Genomic DNA, 16,417 nt, shown 5'->3' on the forward strand with positions numbered 1-16,417 from the left:
ACGTGAGTTCATCAGATGAATATGAGAAATTGCTGTGTGTCTAGGCTGCAGCAGATCGCCCTGTATCAACACTGGCTTATTGGGTCAGAGCCTCTTTACTTAAAGAGATGACATTTTTTCAGGAGATATTTGCGCACCAATTTGTGTTTTATGTCCTCCCGAGCAGCCGCAGCACTGGTATGCCAACTCTAAAGAATCATCTATCCTCCGCTTCGCTCACTCTCCAGATGGCAAGTTCTTAATCTAGGCCAGGTATCCATTACAGTACATACAGCCACTCTTGACACAGTCACTTTTTATCGCCTATCAATCAGACCCAACTGAAGGGAGATGCTGAAGCTCAGCAAAATGCGTCGTTTCCAAGAGTGATCACTGTGAGTGATTAGCATGATGGATCCCTGAGTATCATGACACACCCCTGTAATATGATTCAGTGGGAAAACATACTGCAAGCACATTATGCAGGGAACCAGCCATCCGTGGCCTTTTCTCTTGGCTTTAGTGTGATGTATAGTTTGGCATGCACATGTGTTTGATGATGCATCCATTGCCCTTCAGGTGTTGGACCTGGCTGTCGTTTTTATCATTTTATCTTCACCAGCAACAGTGCATTAGTTTATTGTGTCAGACAGCACCAGAGGTTCATTCTTTTGTCTCTGCCCTGCACCGCCACCACTTCTTTTCCCACGTACAGAGCTGCTTCTATGCAGCATGAGCATCACATTGTGAATGTGCCACTACAGTAGCTGGTCCTTGACATCACTGGATAGTCAATACATCACTCCTCAGAAGGTTTAGAATAAGATTTGGATGGAAGTAAGTGGATTTTGCTCAAACTGTCTTTTAATCACACACAGCCATACACAAAGGATTCTATCCATGTATAATAGCAGGTTCATTTTGTTCTTTTCTTTAGTTATTTTGTCTTTTAGTTTTTCTTCCAATTATGTGCTGATGGGTTGGTCGGCTGTTGCATCTGTGTTATCTGTCATGGTAACCTGTGTATTACAATTATGCATTACTGAAATGTATTTGTTTCACTAATTATTACCTGCACCTGAGGGTGTTGAGAAACATAGAGACACACCATGGACCAGTAAGTACAGATGCTCCAGAGTCCTCAGCGTATTCACAGTGATGACATACTGTATAGTAGTAGGGCTAATTAAAAGCTGTTTATTCAGATATGGTCTCTCCCAGGGTTATTAGTCGCCTTTACATATGGATTTTACAGAGAAGCAGTGGTCACCGGTGCATTTATCTCTGGGGGGCTTTACCAAAAGTCAAGACAACATGTATTAAGGTATCACATGAGTGTAAATGAAAAGGTCTTTGGTTTTATGTACTGAGCTGAATGAACATTTGTTATACTGAAACTATATGTTTATGTTTTATTCTGTTGAAGTAAATTTTGAATATTGGTCTGAAGGCCAAACTGCAGTTACATCATACAGTTGCTTGATGTGAGCAACTTCGAAATATATTTGGGTGCATGATATATAAAGACACATTGTTTGCTGGTGCCCGGAGGCTGTTACAATCTTTTGGGGTATAAAAGTATAGGAATAATATTATATATCATATTATATTACATTCTTGTAATTCTAGCCTTGAGAAAACATACCACATACTGTACATTTCTTTGTTGTGTGGCAGCTCAGCCTTTGAGTCCCACGTTCCCATACGGAAGAACACCGACTGTTACCATGATATGTCTGTGGTGTGGATATTTCTCTTCTATTTTTCTGGCTGGCCTCTGGTGGGCTTCAGGCAGCTTACGGCGCCCTGCTAATGAACGGTGACAGCCACGCCGGCTGTTGCCCTGCCCTCTGGTTCACGCTGCTCTGTGGTGGACCTGCTGAGCCCCTCTCCTGCTGCAGCAGCATACCAATGCTGTGTGCTCCAGCTCTGTCTGTTCCATAGCCCCGCTGTAACGTGTTTCCCTCATGCTCAGAATAACAATGTGGTGAGCCTTATTAGCGACTTTGTAGAAGATACAAAAAGTTGCTGAACTTGTTGTGTGAACACATCTAAGGGTATTACTTACAGAGACAGACTGCCCGCCCAAGCAATCAAACACATCGCGGTCATTCGTGTGCTGTATGTGATCCATCAAATCTGCACATAAACTCTATCTGTGTCAAAGCTCCCAAGCAGTGGAGACTTAGATGATCATATTTATTTGAGGATTACAGGGCTAGGGAATGAGCTATTGATTTTCTAGCTGGCAGATTTTAAGTAAGCAGTGCTGAGGGGTTTTTTTTTTTAAGCTTTGAGGACAAAATTACAAGATTTTGTTTTACTCAGAGAAAGTTCCTGCAGAGACTGCAAGCTGAAGAAGTTTGATTAAAACAGCCTTTTAATGATATATATCACCCAGAGGACCATCGGTGTAGTTTCAGCTCAAGCCCAAATGATATTAATGTCAACTTGTTTGCTCTGAGTAAAAGCAGGTTTTCTCAGACCAAATGGAACAGCGCCACACAGTTGCTTTTTTAAACCTTTCAGCTGTTGAGGGAGCCCCCTGCCATATTGTCATAAACGGTGAGCCTTCAGCCTGAGGTGACAGGGGAGCCGGGATGGAGAAGAGGGAGTGTTTTTGCGGTAAAATGATTACAGAGATAAAGATGAAAAGTCTTGCGTTTGTCCCCTGACACCTCCAGAATGATGGCGGGGAAAGCAGGGATGATTTGTTTTCACCAAGGAGCTAAATGACACTATGTGGGCAACCCACTGGCCCTTCACAATTAGGGAAACTTGCAGTTGAATTTCCGCTTGACATTCAGCTCACTCGACTCCTTTCTTGAGGTTTGGAAACAACACCTGCTCATTGATTGGTTTATGCTGTTATCTGAAGCTACAACTTTTTAGTCCAGGAGTACTTGTGGCTTAGAAGAGCAAAAGAAGTGAAAGAAATACTCTTGTGAAACCTTTAAATCATCCTTTGCTGCTGTTTGCCATCCAGGGCAACCCTATGGAGAATAGCAGGCAGCCACAGTGTAAACAAACTGCATGCTATTCTGTTGCTCTATAAGACAGGCTAGTGTACAACTAGAAACCTTTTTTCTCTCCCCGTATGAAATGCAAATAGGCCCTGGAACCATGTAATCTTCCTCTCAACAGTCTATTCCATATGCAGAACAGAAATAGAGCTTAATATACGGGTCTTACACACATATCATTTACAGTACATTGTTTGCATGCCTCAAGTATCTACACTGAGCCCATGGGAAGTGTTTAATGACTATAAGGGAAGCCCTTATTGGTGTGGATGGGCTGAATCATTGTGATGCTTAGTGATTTCTATTTTTCTAAAGGCAGCTAGGCTGTGTAGCCTCTTTAGATGGCATATACTGTATCCAGAGTAGTTATAGAAGTTATAAATCACAGGCACTACCAGCAGAATAGCAGCTGGTCAAGATCTGAGCCCATGCCCTTGTTCGGTGTCATAGCTATTGCATGTTGGCAGCATTATCAGCTCTGCAAACCAATGAGCCTTATCTGACTTCTCTGAGATAATCTCACATCTTCTGCTCTCACAGCAACCAAAAAGGCTCATCTGGTAACCGTGCTTCATAGGGCTTTTTCTACAGAACACAGCATCAAAGACATGAGATGCAGGACAGAACTCTTGAGCAAAACACAGCCTTACTTTGGAAACAAAGTTAGAGTTGCAGAAACATTTATAGCAGCTAAGCCGAACATATCTGGGATGTGAGTGAAACCTTTGCTGAGCAGGACTGAAAAAAGTGCTCACATTTTATACACACTGTTAAAGGAAATTGCACACGCTCTGCAATTTCTTCAGTGATTCACCCGAGAAACCATAGGAACTCCTGCTTCTCCACCTCTACTGAAAACTAGAGGGAAAAGGTGACTGTTTTTCCATGTCAGCATCCAGCCATTATAGATGTTAAAATTAGCCTCCCCTACTGTAAAAGCTTTTTAAAAAAAGTTCCTCTATCTTGAACCGTAATATCCAATCAGCCACCATTTGCCTTGAAGACTTAATTCTAGGTGAGAATTTGAGGGGGGAGAGATCAAGGTACCAGCAAGCTTATGATCTCAGTCCTGGGAAAGCGGTGAGGCCGGAGGCTTGATTAATTGCAACAAAAACCCCTGACTGAATGTGCCTACCTATCAACTGTAGGGCCGGAAAGAGACGGGGAGAGATGGAGAGGAGCTGGATGTTATGCATTCCACTCCCTCTGTATAGCCATTGGTGGTGCAAATGAAAGAATGACCCCTGCTGGTGGTTCCACATTTTCTGTGCCAGTAAGGGGTCTGCAGCTACTGTGTTTTCACAGTTCTTCAATGTAACAGCAACAGGATTTCAATGCTGCATATGAAGAAAATAAAGTAAAGCCTTTTCAATAAATGCATTGTATTTCTCTCTTTTTAAGCCAACGGTGAGTTTCCACCAGTGGTCACCAGCTCCACCAGGCTGCCGTTTAGACCAAAGACTACACCCCCGTCTTTTGGAAGCCCTTTGATGAACTTCCCCACCACAGATCCCGGTAAGTGTGAGCTTGAATACCTTGATACTGAAAGCATGAGTGATGCTCAGGTTGATGTCTTCCATCCTGGAGAGGAATATTTTCAATCTGATTCTCCTTGTCTTGTCTTTGTCTTTGCTGCACTCTCCTTCGCTCTCTCACTCACACTCACACTCACACTCACACTCACACTCACACTCACACACACGTATGCTTGCATGCATTAATGATTCACAATTACTCTACACATGCTGAGCAGGGCACCATACATGGGCTGCAACAAAGTAAGTGTGCCCCCTACTGGTCTGCACCACGTCCACATCTGAGGGAGTGCTGCAGAGATCTCCTTTGGCATTAAATGGAGCAGGACGGGCAGTTTTGAAGTCTAAAATCCTCCAATTTGTCTCCTGAGAATGTCAATAGAGCCACTTACAAAGACTTGACATTTTCCACCTTGCACTCTTCTCACTTCTCTGCTTCAAAAGGGTAAAGACAAGCAGAGATTCATTTCTATATTTATAGTCATAAGTTAGAGTTACTTTCATATCAAACCTGCTCTGTAACACATCTCTTCAGCTCGTAGCTTTGAAGTGCTCAAGATACACTGGACTTAGACATATTGGCCCCTACTGTTTGAAAGTAACACTGTCCGATAAATCTTTTTTGAGGCATACATTTCTTTAAATAGATACTCCTTTATCTCAGAAATAATTTGCCGCTACACATGTCATGACATAGCACTCATACAAATGAGTGTGAACTTTGCCTCAGTTTCAGTGACTTTGAGGACTTATTTTCCAGTGCAAACAGATGATTGGTGTGGACAGTGTTCCCACACTCCAGGATTGTAATTGCATTCATCTATATCTTGTTTTCTCTCCCAGGCGGCATAAAAGGCTTTTATGACATTCATACGCTGTCAAAGCCCAGCAAATCAATTTTGTAGGGTGCAGAGGCTCGCCTTCCATTTGAAACTGGTTAGAAGAATCACACACACACTGTCGGCCCTGAAAGACCCACTGCTTTGCATCGCCAAGTTGCCCTTGAACACACGCAGAGCCAATATAGTACCTCTTGAGCCTACATGAGAAAAAGTAATTACTTAGTTGTCTATATTTTGTTATCCAAGGAATATATTGTTACGATGTACAAAACAAACAAGCCGACTTGGTTTTTATTTCATTATATGCTCAGAAGACAACTTGAAAATAGGTCTGAGTAAATGTTACAACAACAAAAAACGTTGTTTGACACTGGTGTTGACTGTTAGCCTGCGGTCTTTTCCTTGTAGCAAAACAAAGAGCAATTGCATTAAATGGGTGAAATCACTGGTTGTTTAAAGGGGAACTCCGCCAGTTTTACACAAACTGTTTAAAGGTCTTGGGGAGTACCATTGCAGTTGTATAATGCTTTATGTGGTTCCAAAAGAGGCTGCACAGAGTCTGATAAACGTCTGCAAGTGATGTCACTTAGTCAGTGTCGGTTGGGTCTGAAGACTACAAGTTTGAAAATGAAAAAAAAACAACTGCCTCTTATAGCCTGCTGCTCGTTTTTGCTTGAGACTCCATGCTGCACTGGGTGCTACTAGCATAGATCACTGTTGGCAATGAGTTGCACTGTGGGTAATGTAGGTGCCGGCTTTGCCAAGGAGAAAGATTGTGTGGAGTAAGATATCTCTGTTTCTGCTGCATCGATTTTGATCCTGTCCGTCTATCAATAGTGAGTCTGACAATGCTATAATTAAGTGTAATGTAGAGTAATGGTAAATGGGTGGAGCACTATGGCAAGCTCTTTTAACGTTTAATCAGTAGCAGTTGTTGATACCAACAATTGCTTTTTGACTGGTAAGAATTCCAAGCCAACATATCAATAGTGTGATTTCTACTTCTAGCAATTCTAATCTACAGCTCAGTTGTCACTGGTCATGAAGGTAATTGTTGATATTGATAATTTAATTCTTAATTGTGGCCATGCTCATTGTCAAATTCTACATATCTAAAATTCGAGTCTGGCTTGTCAAAAATTGATGTCTCGGCTTGGAATTTTAACTACTGAAAATGTAATTGCAGATATCTGATGGTGCTTTCATACCTGTAATTTGGTTCATTTGGTCTGCACCAGAAGAAAGAAATGATAATTGATGATTGTTGCATTTTAGCTCTAGTTTGGTTCCGGTTTACACTGGGTTTCTGCAAACAAACCAAGAGGAGTAAACATGAGGCTCTACTAATTGACAGGTTGATCGCACAGTTTGGCGTCATCAGGACTCACGTGAGGAAATCAAATTCACGTGACTGACAGAAGTTTATGCATTGCTTCTATAGTGTTTATACATATTTATGTCCTTTGGTGTCACAAAAAGCTCATAGAGAAATAACTGATGGGAGCATTAATAGTAGGCTATTGTTAGACTGCAGATTAATCGCAATCATGAATAATGACTCAGGGCTTAATACTGTGGGATGACTGTCACACTTTTTTAATAGACTTAACGAACAGAGAAAGTACACAGAGGTCTTAACAGCTTTTTAATGACGGAAAATACCCTCACTGGTGTGCATATGTGTTACCATGGTTACATGTATGCATTAGCATGAATAGGTTATGGGATATACAGGGCATTTATCAAGATCAATTATGAGATTGCAGACAGATTTCACGATTAGCAGATGGATCTATTATTGGTGTGGCTGTTGAAATCATGCTACAATCATAATATCTGCTGTCAGCAGCCACACCAATAATAGATCCACCACAAATGGACCACAGCAGAGTCCGTTTGGAAGCAGGCTGACACCCACCTTTTGGAGCAGACTGGGTTCGGTTGTTTGGTCTGCAGCAGGGTTCGATTGCCAGCTTGCACACCAGCCAAAATGAACAGTACTAACCACGGTTTGGATAAAACGGACCTGAGTTAGTTTTAACCGAACCGAATCGGTTAGGTGTGAAAGCACCCTCAAATAAAATTTTAGCCAGTTAAATATTATTTCATACCAGTAACAGTGATATGTAAGATATCTACAATTCCTTATAACTAGTCATAACTTTTAGATATCAAAAAGGGAATTTCCCCTTATCACAATATCACTGTACAACAGATGGCTTGCTGGTACTTTAACGATATAAAGCCCAGCAAATAAAATGGTTTGTTGATGTGCTTGAAATATCTGCAATGCAATTCTTGATGTCTGAAATGGGAAATTACATTTCCACTAGTCAGAATCCTTTTTTCAACATGAAAATTTAATTGGAGATAGTCATATTTCTTGTTAGTGATACTAGTGATATCTTTAATAAAATCAAATCTGTAAATCGGTTCAGAATCGTCAAAATGTAATTCCTAAATGTAGAAATACATTTGTAACATGCCAAATCGTTTGACAGATATCTTACATTGACTTTTTAACCAGTCAAAATGTAGTTTTGATGTCAAATCGATATTTCAACTCATAAAAACTAATGCGCTACTAGTCAGCTCTACTGATTAAATGTTTAAAGGGCATGCAATAGGAGTACTCTTTGAAGCCTGAACAGCCAGACAGACGGCTCTTTCTCACTGCCTGCACTGCTGATTTAACATACAGCATTCCTTCTGCTGAACAGCCACTGATAACCAAGCAGAGCAAACAGTGTCTGACGCACCACAAAGAGTTGGGGTGATGGTCGGCCACAACAGCAATGCTCAGCAGCAGACCAACATGCACCAGTAGTTAACTTAGTAAGTCAGGGCCTTAATATGTCTCTGCAGCGACTTGTCTGATTGAATGTCTGTGATGTGGGTCAGTCTGTAGTCTTAAACACAGAGCGGTCTGTTTGTCTCTCAAGGGTCAAACAGGGACAGTAAACATCAGACGTTGTTTGGCCAGCTTACATGATTTGATAATGTTACAGGATTATTCAATGAACTGAAACCACAGCCGTGACTCCGTCAGCAAACAAAGGCTACTCAGTCTATCAAGAAAATCCTTTATGCTGAGCAGGAAATGTGGCATTTGAGGAAGCAGTTCATATACAATAGTATATAAAAGGTATTTTATATACAGTAAGGGAGTTTGCTACCTGAATTTAGCTGCAAGGACAGCTACAAAGGCTATTTTAATGTGCTTACACAGGTAATACTCAGTGTGGTTACAATAAAGCCAGCAGACTCAGAGAAAGATGGGTCTGTGAGATCACACCGCTCTCGCCCTTGTGATTATCATAGATATTAACTCGGGGGAAAGAAGTTGAACTTGCAGTTATACAATGGCCATTTCAAAGACAGCCACGAGCAGTTAACATTCGCCCGGCGTCTCACTTCTCCCCTTCTGGAGCTGATGCTTTGACGTCTGCAGGGCAGGACGGCAAGCCTGATGAGGGTTTTGGCTCAGCAGACCTGTCACTCCAACAAGGCTCTCTTCTTCCCCCGACACGCTCAATGATTAACCCCACCAAACATCAACGTCTCTTGTCTCCTCTCACTCTCCCCTTCATCTTTCCCTTTGCTCTGCCACCTCATCTGGGCCTATAGCACATTTTGTACCTTTTTTGTTTCTCCATTTTCTCCCCCATCTTCACCATTTAAAAGCTGTTATTGACTGACTGTTAGTTCACATTACTGCCCTACCACCCTGCCGCCGCGTCTTTCTGTCAGCGCTACTTCTGATCTCAGTCTGTTGTCCCATTTCTTCCTCTTGCTCTTTTTTTCCCCCCTTCACCCTGACTTCACCTTCATTTGTCTCTTTCTTCTTGTTCTTTCCTCTCATCTCCATTGATTCCCCCACTATTCTGGCAGCAGACGCTTTCATTTCTCACCACTGACCTACTGTGTGGCACCAGCCTCTCACTGCTGACTCATCATTTGCTTTAGGGGGGAAGTGAAAAAGGCAACCTAGATGAGCTTGCTTCCCTTTTCTTTTTGTGATTACCTCTCCTGATGGGAAAGGAACGCGTCGCTAACCTCAAAATGAGCTCCAGGCTTATTTTTTGCTGGCCATTCACTGTACGAGAGTGTTTTTGTACAGAATGTGTGTGGGGTTGTGTTGGTGTGTGATTGACAAAGATTAGTGTTATCAGGTTCTTTTAAGACAATAAAATAACTTTACACAACACGCTGTCATGATGCAAATCTGCCAGCTACGTCAGCACCATGGACAGGGACATGAAGCTAGCAGTACACAGCACAGTTAGGCTACTAAGATTTCTGAGCCATCATCGGGGCCAAAGGTTCTAACTTGCACAAACCTAGGTCAGATAAAGGATCAGTGATTTAGACTACTGTAGACCAGTGGCCCTCAAATGGCAGCCCGCCAAAACACACAGTGAAAGAGTCACATGTTCAGCTCGCGTTCTGCAAATAGGTGGCTCTCAGGCCGGATGCAGACCGCAAGTTGAACACATGACTCCTTCACTGTGTGTTTTGGTTTGGTCAGCACGTGTAAATGGGCTGTCATCTCCATGCCAACATGCGCTGATTGGCTGTTAGCGAGAACGGCACTCTTTTACTTTCGCTTTTGAAGCAGTAGGCTTATTGATACTTTGCCAGCAGTAGGAGCCTAGATTGAATGAAAATGGCATGTTCCATTTTTGAAAAGAAAAGAAAGGTGTTGAGTATTTATTTGAATTTATGTCAAAATGGAAATGGCATTTTATTTCATTTTATTTTAGTATGTATTTTTGTTGTTGTTTTGAATAAAAAGGACATTTTGTTTTGACTATGACAGTATTATGGCTTGTGGCTTGACCAACTATAATAAATGTTGCGTGCATGTGCGCGACCACGTTGCATCCCCCTCCCCCCCGGACCTTTGACTTGTTGAAAACTGTCTTTTTGAACCCTTAAGATTTGTATATGAGTACCCCTGGACTAGACCAATATATTCAACTAAACAACCCTTCTGCCCAAATATCCTCTCTGCTAATAGGGGATAAATAGGGCGGATGGCTGACTTTGGTCATTTTGCTAACAAGGATGGCGTCCCCCGTCATGTTGCCTACTTATATGAGCCATACTGCTTTTGAACTGCCTATTGGAAGAATGAGCATGTAAGAATCTGTTCATTCTTGATTAAAAACTTTTTAAAAACACTTTTTTTGCTGTCTACTTTACAGCACGCCCAAGTGGCACCCTCCAGGGCTGAAAAATTAGCCAATGCAGAAATGACAAAAACTGCAGTTCCGTGAACAGCCACTCAAGGCTGGCTCTATTCCCATAGGCCCCATGTTAAAATGCCCAACTTTACAGCACAAATATTTTTATATAACTCATTCATATAAATTTTAGTAAGGCTCAAAGTTATGCATAATGACGGGCATGGCCACTTTGAGCAACTGCCAAGTCTCTGCTAGGCATCACCTCTGAATATTAAGGTTAGAAATGCTGCGCCAGTTAAATTAGAACCACTGTCCAAATTTAATAACTCTAATCTTATGATTTACAGGTCTGGGTCCAGATAGGACGGCGTCTGGGTCCGGACCCAGACAGCGGTCCACCTATTAATGACGTGAAGGAAGGAGAGGGATGGCAGGTTATCAAGGGTGACACATTTTTGTCATTTTATTGACAAGGGCGAGGGTGTCTTCCCCTCATGCCCCCTCAAATTACCTACTGATGAGCTTCTTTTACATTTTAATATCAAAGTGTTCCACTTCTGCTCACACAACAACAACAGACAACAACAAAAACACGAGTTGTGTGGAGTAGATGAAAACTGGCATCGAATCAAAGACAGAAGGGACTGTGATTGAAGCAATCTGATTGGCTCTTGAAAGTAACTGACAACAGATGTTGCTCCGTGAACGCTTCATGCAGAAAAAGAGTTTTGGCCATAACGTGCCGGCTAATCAGCTGCAGAGTGGAGATGTGAGTCTGTTGCTCCATTCTTTACTTGTTCATAAACACTGGCCTGTGGCACTCAGTTAGCTAGTTGTTGTTACTTTGGGTTTTGGAGGGGGAATATTAGTCACTAAGACAGATATGAGACTGATAACGAGCAGTGCCACACAAAACAGGCTTTGGTAATTAATTGGACTCGGGTGCCTCATAAGCTTTGTACTTAGCATTCAGATCCATTCATGGTGTGCCAGCCTTGATCCATCTTTCTAATGGCCAGCCCAAGGAGGACAACTGTCACTGGATAAGGAGGATACATGATAAGAGAGGAAAGCAGCAGAGAATGGAAAGTCTACTTTTTGTTGTTTTATGCCTCTGCGCCGGCGACATTATAAGTTGTCCATCAGTCCATACATATGAAGGTACGTACAGACGGACAGACTGATGGATGTCTGTCCCATTCTCGTAAACGTGATATCTTAAGAATGCCTCGAGGGAATTTCTTCAAATTTGGCACCAGTGTTCATTTGGACTCAGTGATGATCTGATTAGATTTTGGTGGTCAACGGTCAAGGTCACGGACCTTGCATCCACCTCCTTCTTGTGAATGCGATATCACAAGAACATCTTAAAGGAATTTCTTCAAATTTGACACAAACATCTACTTGGACTGAAGAATAAATTGATTAAAATATGGTGGTCAAATTTCAAGGTTGGTGTGTCCTCACAAAACATGTGTTTTAAACTCAGGAATTCTTAGCTAATTATGACAAAACTTCACACAAATGTCTTGTACGATATAATTAGGAAATTATTATATTTTATAAAATCATAATGTTCTGCACGTAAGACTTTTCTGGCCATTACTCAATGTCATATCTCAGGGAACAGAAGGGGAGACATTTGGTCAGATACTGAATTGCTGACACTAATCTTGGGTGTCCACCTTGAAACTGTGCTGTTTGTATAGATCCTTTGTGCCGTAAAGTTCAGGGTCTAAAGACCCTGTAAGTTAAAACTAGAATTGCTGCCTTGCAGTTGTATCTCTCCAAGCACAGTCAAATTTGTCTTACAGTTCTCATCCATGTCTGTGAAAACATGGATGCTAAACATACATTTTCCTCCTATATTCCCACTATATTACAGTAGGTCCAAAAGACATGTAATACCATGCCAAAACAAATTATTAAATGTTTGAGGCTATTGTGCTTTAATTGCATTAATTTGAAGTGCTATACTTTGAAAAGCAGTGGAGCAGACAACACTGGAATTAAAAACAAGCACAAGATTTTGAGTCAGTGTTTGTTTGACTGTCATTGTTGAAACTAGTTGTTTTGTAAACTATCAAACTTGAGGCTAAATCATAGTCTAATAATGAGACTGAATTGTCTTTTCATTTTCTGTTTGTGTTGGGGGGGGGGGGGGGGGGGTTGCCGTAACTGATCACTGATTAGTGACTGATCTTGTCATGTGAATGCTATTTATGTAGATAATGTTAAATTAACATCATTTAAAGGAGTTATCCCCAAACTAAGAATTATTTTCTCTGCAAACCCCAAAGATTCTTCTCTGGCATAGCTGTAGGAAGATGAGTCTTAGCAGGTGTTTAGATCAAAAACAGCCCTGGGTTTAAACAACATGGGGGGCTGCGCTGGTGGGGGCATGTTGCCTTGGGCACTGGTGAGATAATGAAATTCGATTCAGGAAGTCCAGTTTGAGCAACAGATCTCCCTAGTTGTTGGTTTATCTGATACCAAAACACTGCACAGCACTTTATAAAACTTGTAGACAGGATTTTACAGCTCTGCAAAATGATGGCGGCAACTATTTTATCTTTTGTAACGACCATCACGAAGTAAACATGAGAAATACAGCGTCTAACTTACAAAGTATTCCACCAGGAATGTATATTTGCATATATTTGATCGGCCAACCCAGCGCCTTGCTGGATGACATCATGTTGCATCACAGCATAAGTTTAGCCTGGTTCAGCTGTTTTGCTGTGTTGTTTTGTGTGAGTCCCATGCATTAGCACCATAGCCATGTTGAATTTTTGGAGCAAGAATGGACCATGTTTTGGTGAGAGGGCAGAGCTGTGGAGGAGGTCAGATTAGTGACTTGAATTAGCTGAGGTGATGCCTCGCAGACAGCCTGTCACGAAACAGACCACAACCTTTATTACGCTTAACATTAAGCTTTCATAAAATGTAAACTGGGAGTGATATCAAATTTATCCACTATACAATCGTCATGAAGAGGAAGATTAGCTTTAGAGACCAAAATATGTTTTCTCAGTTGTTTCTCAGCTGTGGAGAGAACAGATCTGGACCTATCGTGGCTGAAGTCAAAACACCATTAGCGTTTGAGTATTTATGCCTCAGAACTTCATTCTGATTCAAGTATCAGTTTGACACAACATGCCTTCTTGTACCAAGTGATGAGCATTTTTCACAAAAACTGAAAGAGTCATGTTGCTGTATTCTGGCAATTTAAGAACTATTCAGAAGCTTAACAGGGTGATGAAATGCTTGTTTACTTGTTACTGATTGGCCCAAGGACTGCCTTTGTCATTCATAATGAATGACATGTTTACTGTTGTTGTCGTTTTAATAATGTTCAAAGGAGATAAAGACTGCTGGAACATTGCTGTCAGTATTGCAATCCAATCAGAGGCATTTTTCTACACTGCGCGTCTCAATTCCTCACTGATGACAGCGTATAGCATTGCCCCTCTCTTTGATGGAGGCCAGTGTTTGTTATGATGATGGCATACCACCAGTGGCAAAGTTCACAGAGAAGGAGATTCATATAATAGTCAGGCTGAGTCAGAGTCTCCCCAGGGATGTTTGTGCATGTGTGTGTCCAAGTGTGGTTGTGTGTGTTGCAGGTCAGAGGGGCTGACGAGCGTGCACACCAGTTATTAGAGAAGACTATCATCTGTGAGAGCGCATCGCGTTTTTGTTTGTTCTGTCAAGTGTCTATCACAGAATGGCTCATTACGGCAGTTGGGTGGTGTGCTCGTGTGTGCTCGTGTGTGCTCGTGTGTGCTTGTGTGTGTGTGTGTGTGTGTGTGTGTGTGTGTGTGTGCATGTGTGCATAAGAACTCACTCATATTGATGGACCAACAAGATCGATTAGCCGGGCTGAAGTGTGAAACCAACCACACCCTAGGGAGATGGGAAAGAGAAATCGAACAGGATACTTGGCTATCTTCAACACCAGCACCGCTGTTGTCAGAAAAGTCCAGCTCACTTTACATAAGAGGGATCTAATCCATGTCAGATAGCCAAGATCTCACTTCTCCAAATAAGAAACACTAAATGAAGATACAACATTCAGACTCTAATCTCACCTCCGCTCCTTTCTCTTTGGCATTAACTGATTGCCATCTCAGTGTAACCCATTAAGTACAGGAAGATTTACGTCTAAAGCACCGTTTGGCTTTGGAGGATTTTCTGCTCCAGTGATGGATTTATTCCCAGCAGTCTTAACTCTTTCTACCTTGTTGGGTGTTGAAAATACTGACTTGAGGGATCAATTTACTCCTGCTGGATGGGAGCCAGGCAGACCTCCCGTCACCCCACAATGGTGTTTTATTTATTTATTTATTTTACAGTAAGAGTGCATTTGCTGCAACCAGACTGAACTCCAAATCGCTCTCTTACCATATTGGTGCTGTGAAGTGTTTTTCAAAGTATCAGCTTGCTTTAAATTGTCTCTGCTGGCAACAGTTTACCAAACTCAGAAGAGATGTTTGTTGGGAGACATAGTGGAGCTCAGTGTGAAGCGCTGATGTTGGATCACTTACCAGGTGCCCTTGGACCCAAACCAATCGCGAGGATCAGACTGACAAATAGGATGCTCGACATGCAGTCCATCCAGGTTTCAGCGGTAATGCTAGTCATCATTTGGACTGGCAGCAACAGAAACAGGCACCGGGGATGGATGCTTTTTCCTGGCTTTGAAATTATTACATCCCGAAAACTCATTACTTCTTTCCCGGTGAAAGCACAATTTCTCTTCATAACTCAACTGTAGATAATTAATAAGGAAATGGCGTATATTCTTATTTTGTTGTTCATTGGTACACACAGGCGTACACACTAAAAATACCAGCTTCCTGCAATTATTTTCCTCAGTCAGAGTGAGTGGATTTTGGCGAGAGATCCTGGTAAATACTGGGATCTAAATTCCAGGGCTTTTACTCTAATAGGCACTACACAGCAGGCGACTCCAGCAGCAAAAGGTGGTGTGGTGAGAGCATCATAAGCTCAAGTTGCACTCCTGAGGCTAGTCTCATGCCATCTCTTCTCTTGCCTGTGTACCCTGCCACCATTTAATCAGTTTACTACTGTATCTGTTTGCAAAAAAATAAAAATAAAAAGCCCATTCTGTATGTATCTAATCACAAACAATGCTACAGTCACATTGAGCAGCAGCTCAGAGGCTGTGAAAGCCATCATGTGAGTTGTTCTGTTGCAGGAATGACTTTGACTTTAGCTGGCGTCAGATTTGCAGCCCCGCTCTTAAATTAATGATAAATGGTCTCAGAGCGTTCGCAGCCGGGCAGAGGGAGAAAGAAGAGACAGAGAGAGAAAGAGGGGGAGAGGTGCTTCACTGCCTGGTGTCTTCCCCACTGCTCTGTGTTCACAAGCCTTAAATCAGGATTTAGTACTGCAGCGTTAAGTCCTTCCACGTCCATCTGACAAGACTAATCTCGTGCTAATTACAGTGAAAAGAACTCCAATTAGCGCCGACACATGGGATTACACGGAAAATGAGGAGAAATGTTTGTCACCTGTGATCCTGTCACTGCGTCCCCAGCCATAGTTGTGAATATGATGATAGTTGCGGCTCATATGAATAGCTTCCAGGTCGGAGCTCGCCTCCCCAATATGTAATAATTGTTTCTATATTTGCATATATGAGTTTTATTGATGTGAAAGTGTTGCGGTGGGGAATGTTGAAGTAGAATGAATGTGGGACAAATTGGACTGTAATGAGTCTGTGGTGCGCACTGGATTTAAGCCTCTCTGTCATCTTTAAGTCTGCTTAAGTGCATGTGTGACTGAATACAGAATATGTGTTTTTGCAGCTGTGTGCTCTATGA

At 42.0% G+C, this 16,417-nt stretch overlaps 1 protein-coding gene across 2 annotated transcripts in view; it reads left to right on the forward strand.

Annotated features, from left to right (window-relative positions):
* The window catches only part of alk (ALK receptor tyrosine kinase), a 477,599-nt gene that overhangs the window by 420,119 nt on the left and 41,063 nt on the right, over nucleotides 1-16,417 (forward strand). For both annotated transcript variants that reach the window (XM_033643119.2, XM_033643120.2), the window contains exon 11: nucleotides 4,404-4,517. In XM_033643119.2, the coding sequence (XP_033499010.2) occupies nucleotides 4,404-4,517 (114 nt within the window). The remainder of the gene's footprint in view (nucleotides 1-4,403; nucleotides 4,518-16,417) is intronic.

The sequence above is a fragment of the Epinephelus lanceolatus genome, chromosome 15 (genome assembly GCF_041903045.1).
Source record: "Epinephelus lanceolatus isolate andai-2023 chromosome 15, ASM4190304v1, whole genome shotgun sequence".
Lineage (NCBI taxonomy): Eukaryota > Metazoa > Chordata > Actinopteri > Perciformes > Serranidae > Epinephelus > Epinephelus lanceolatus.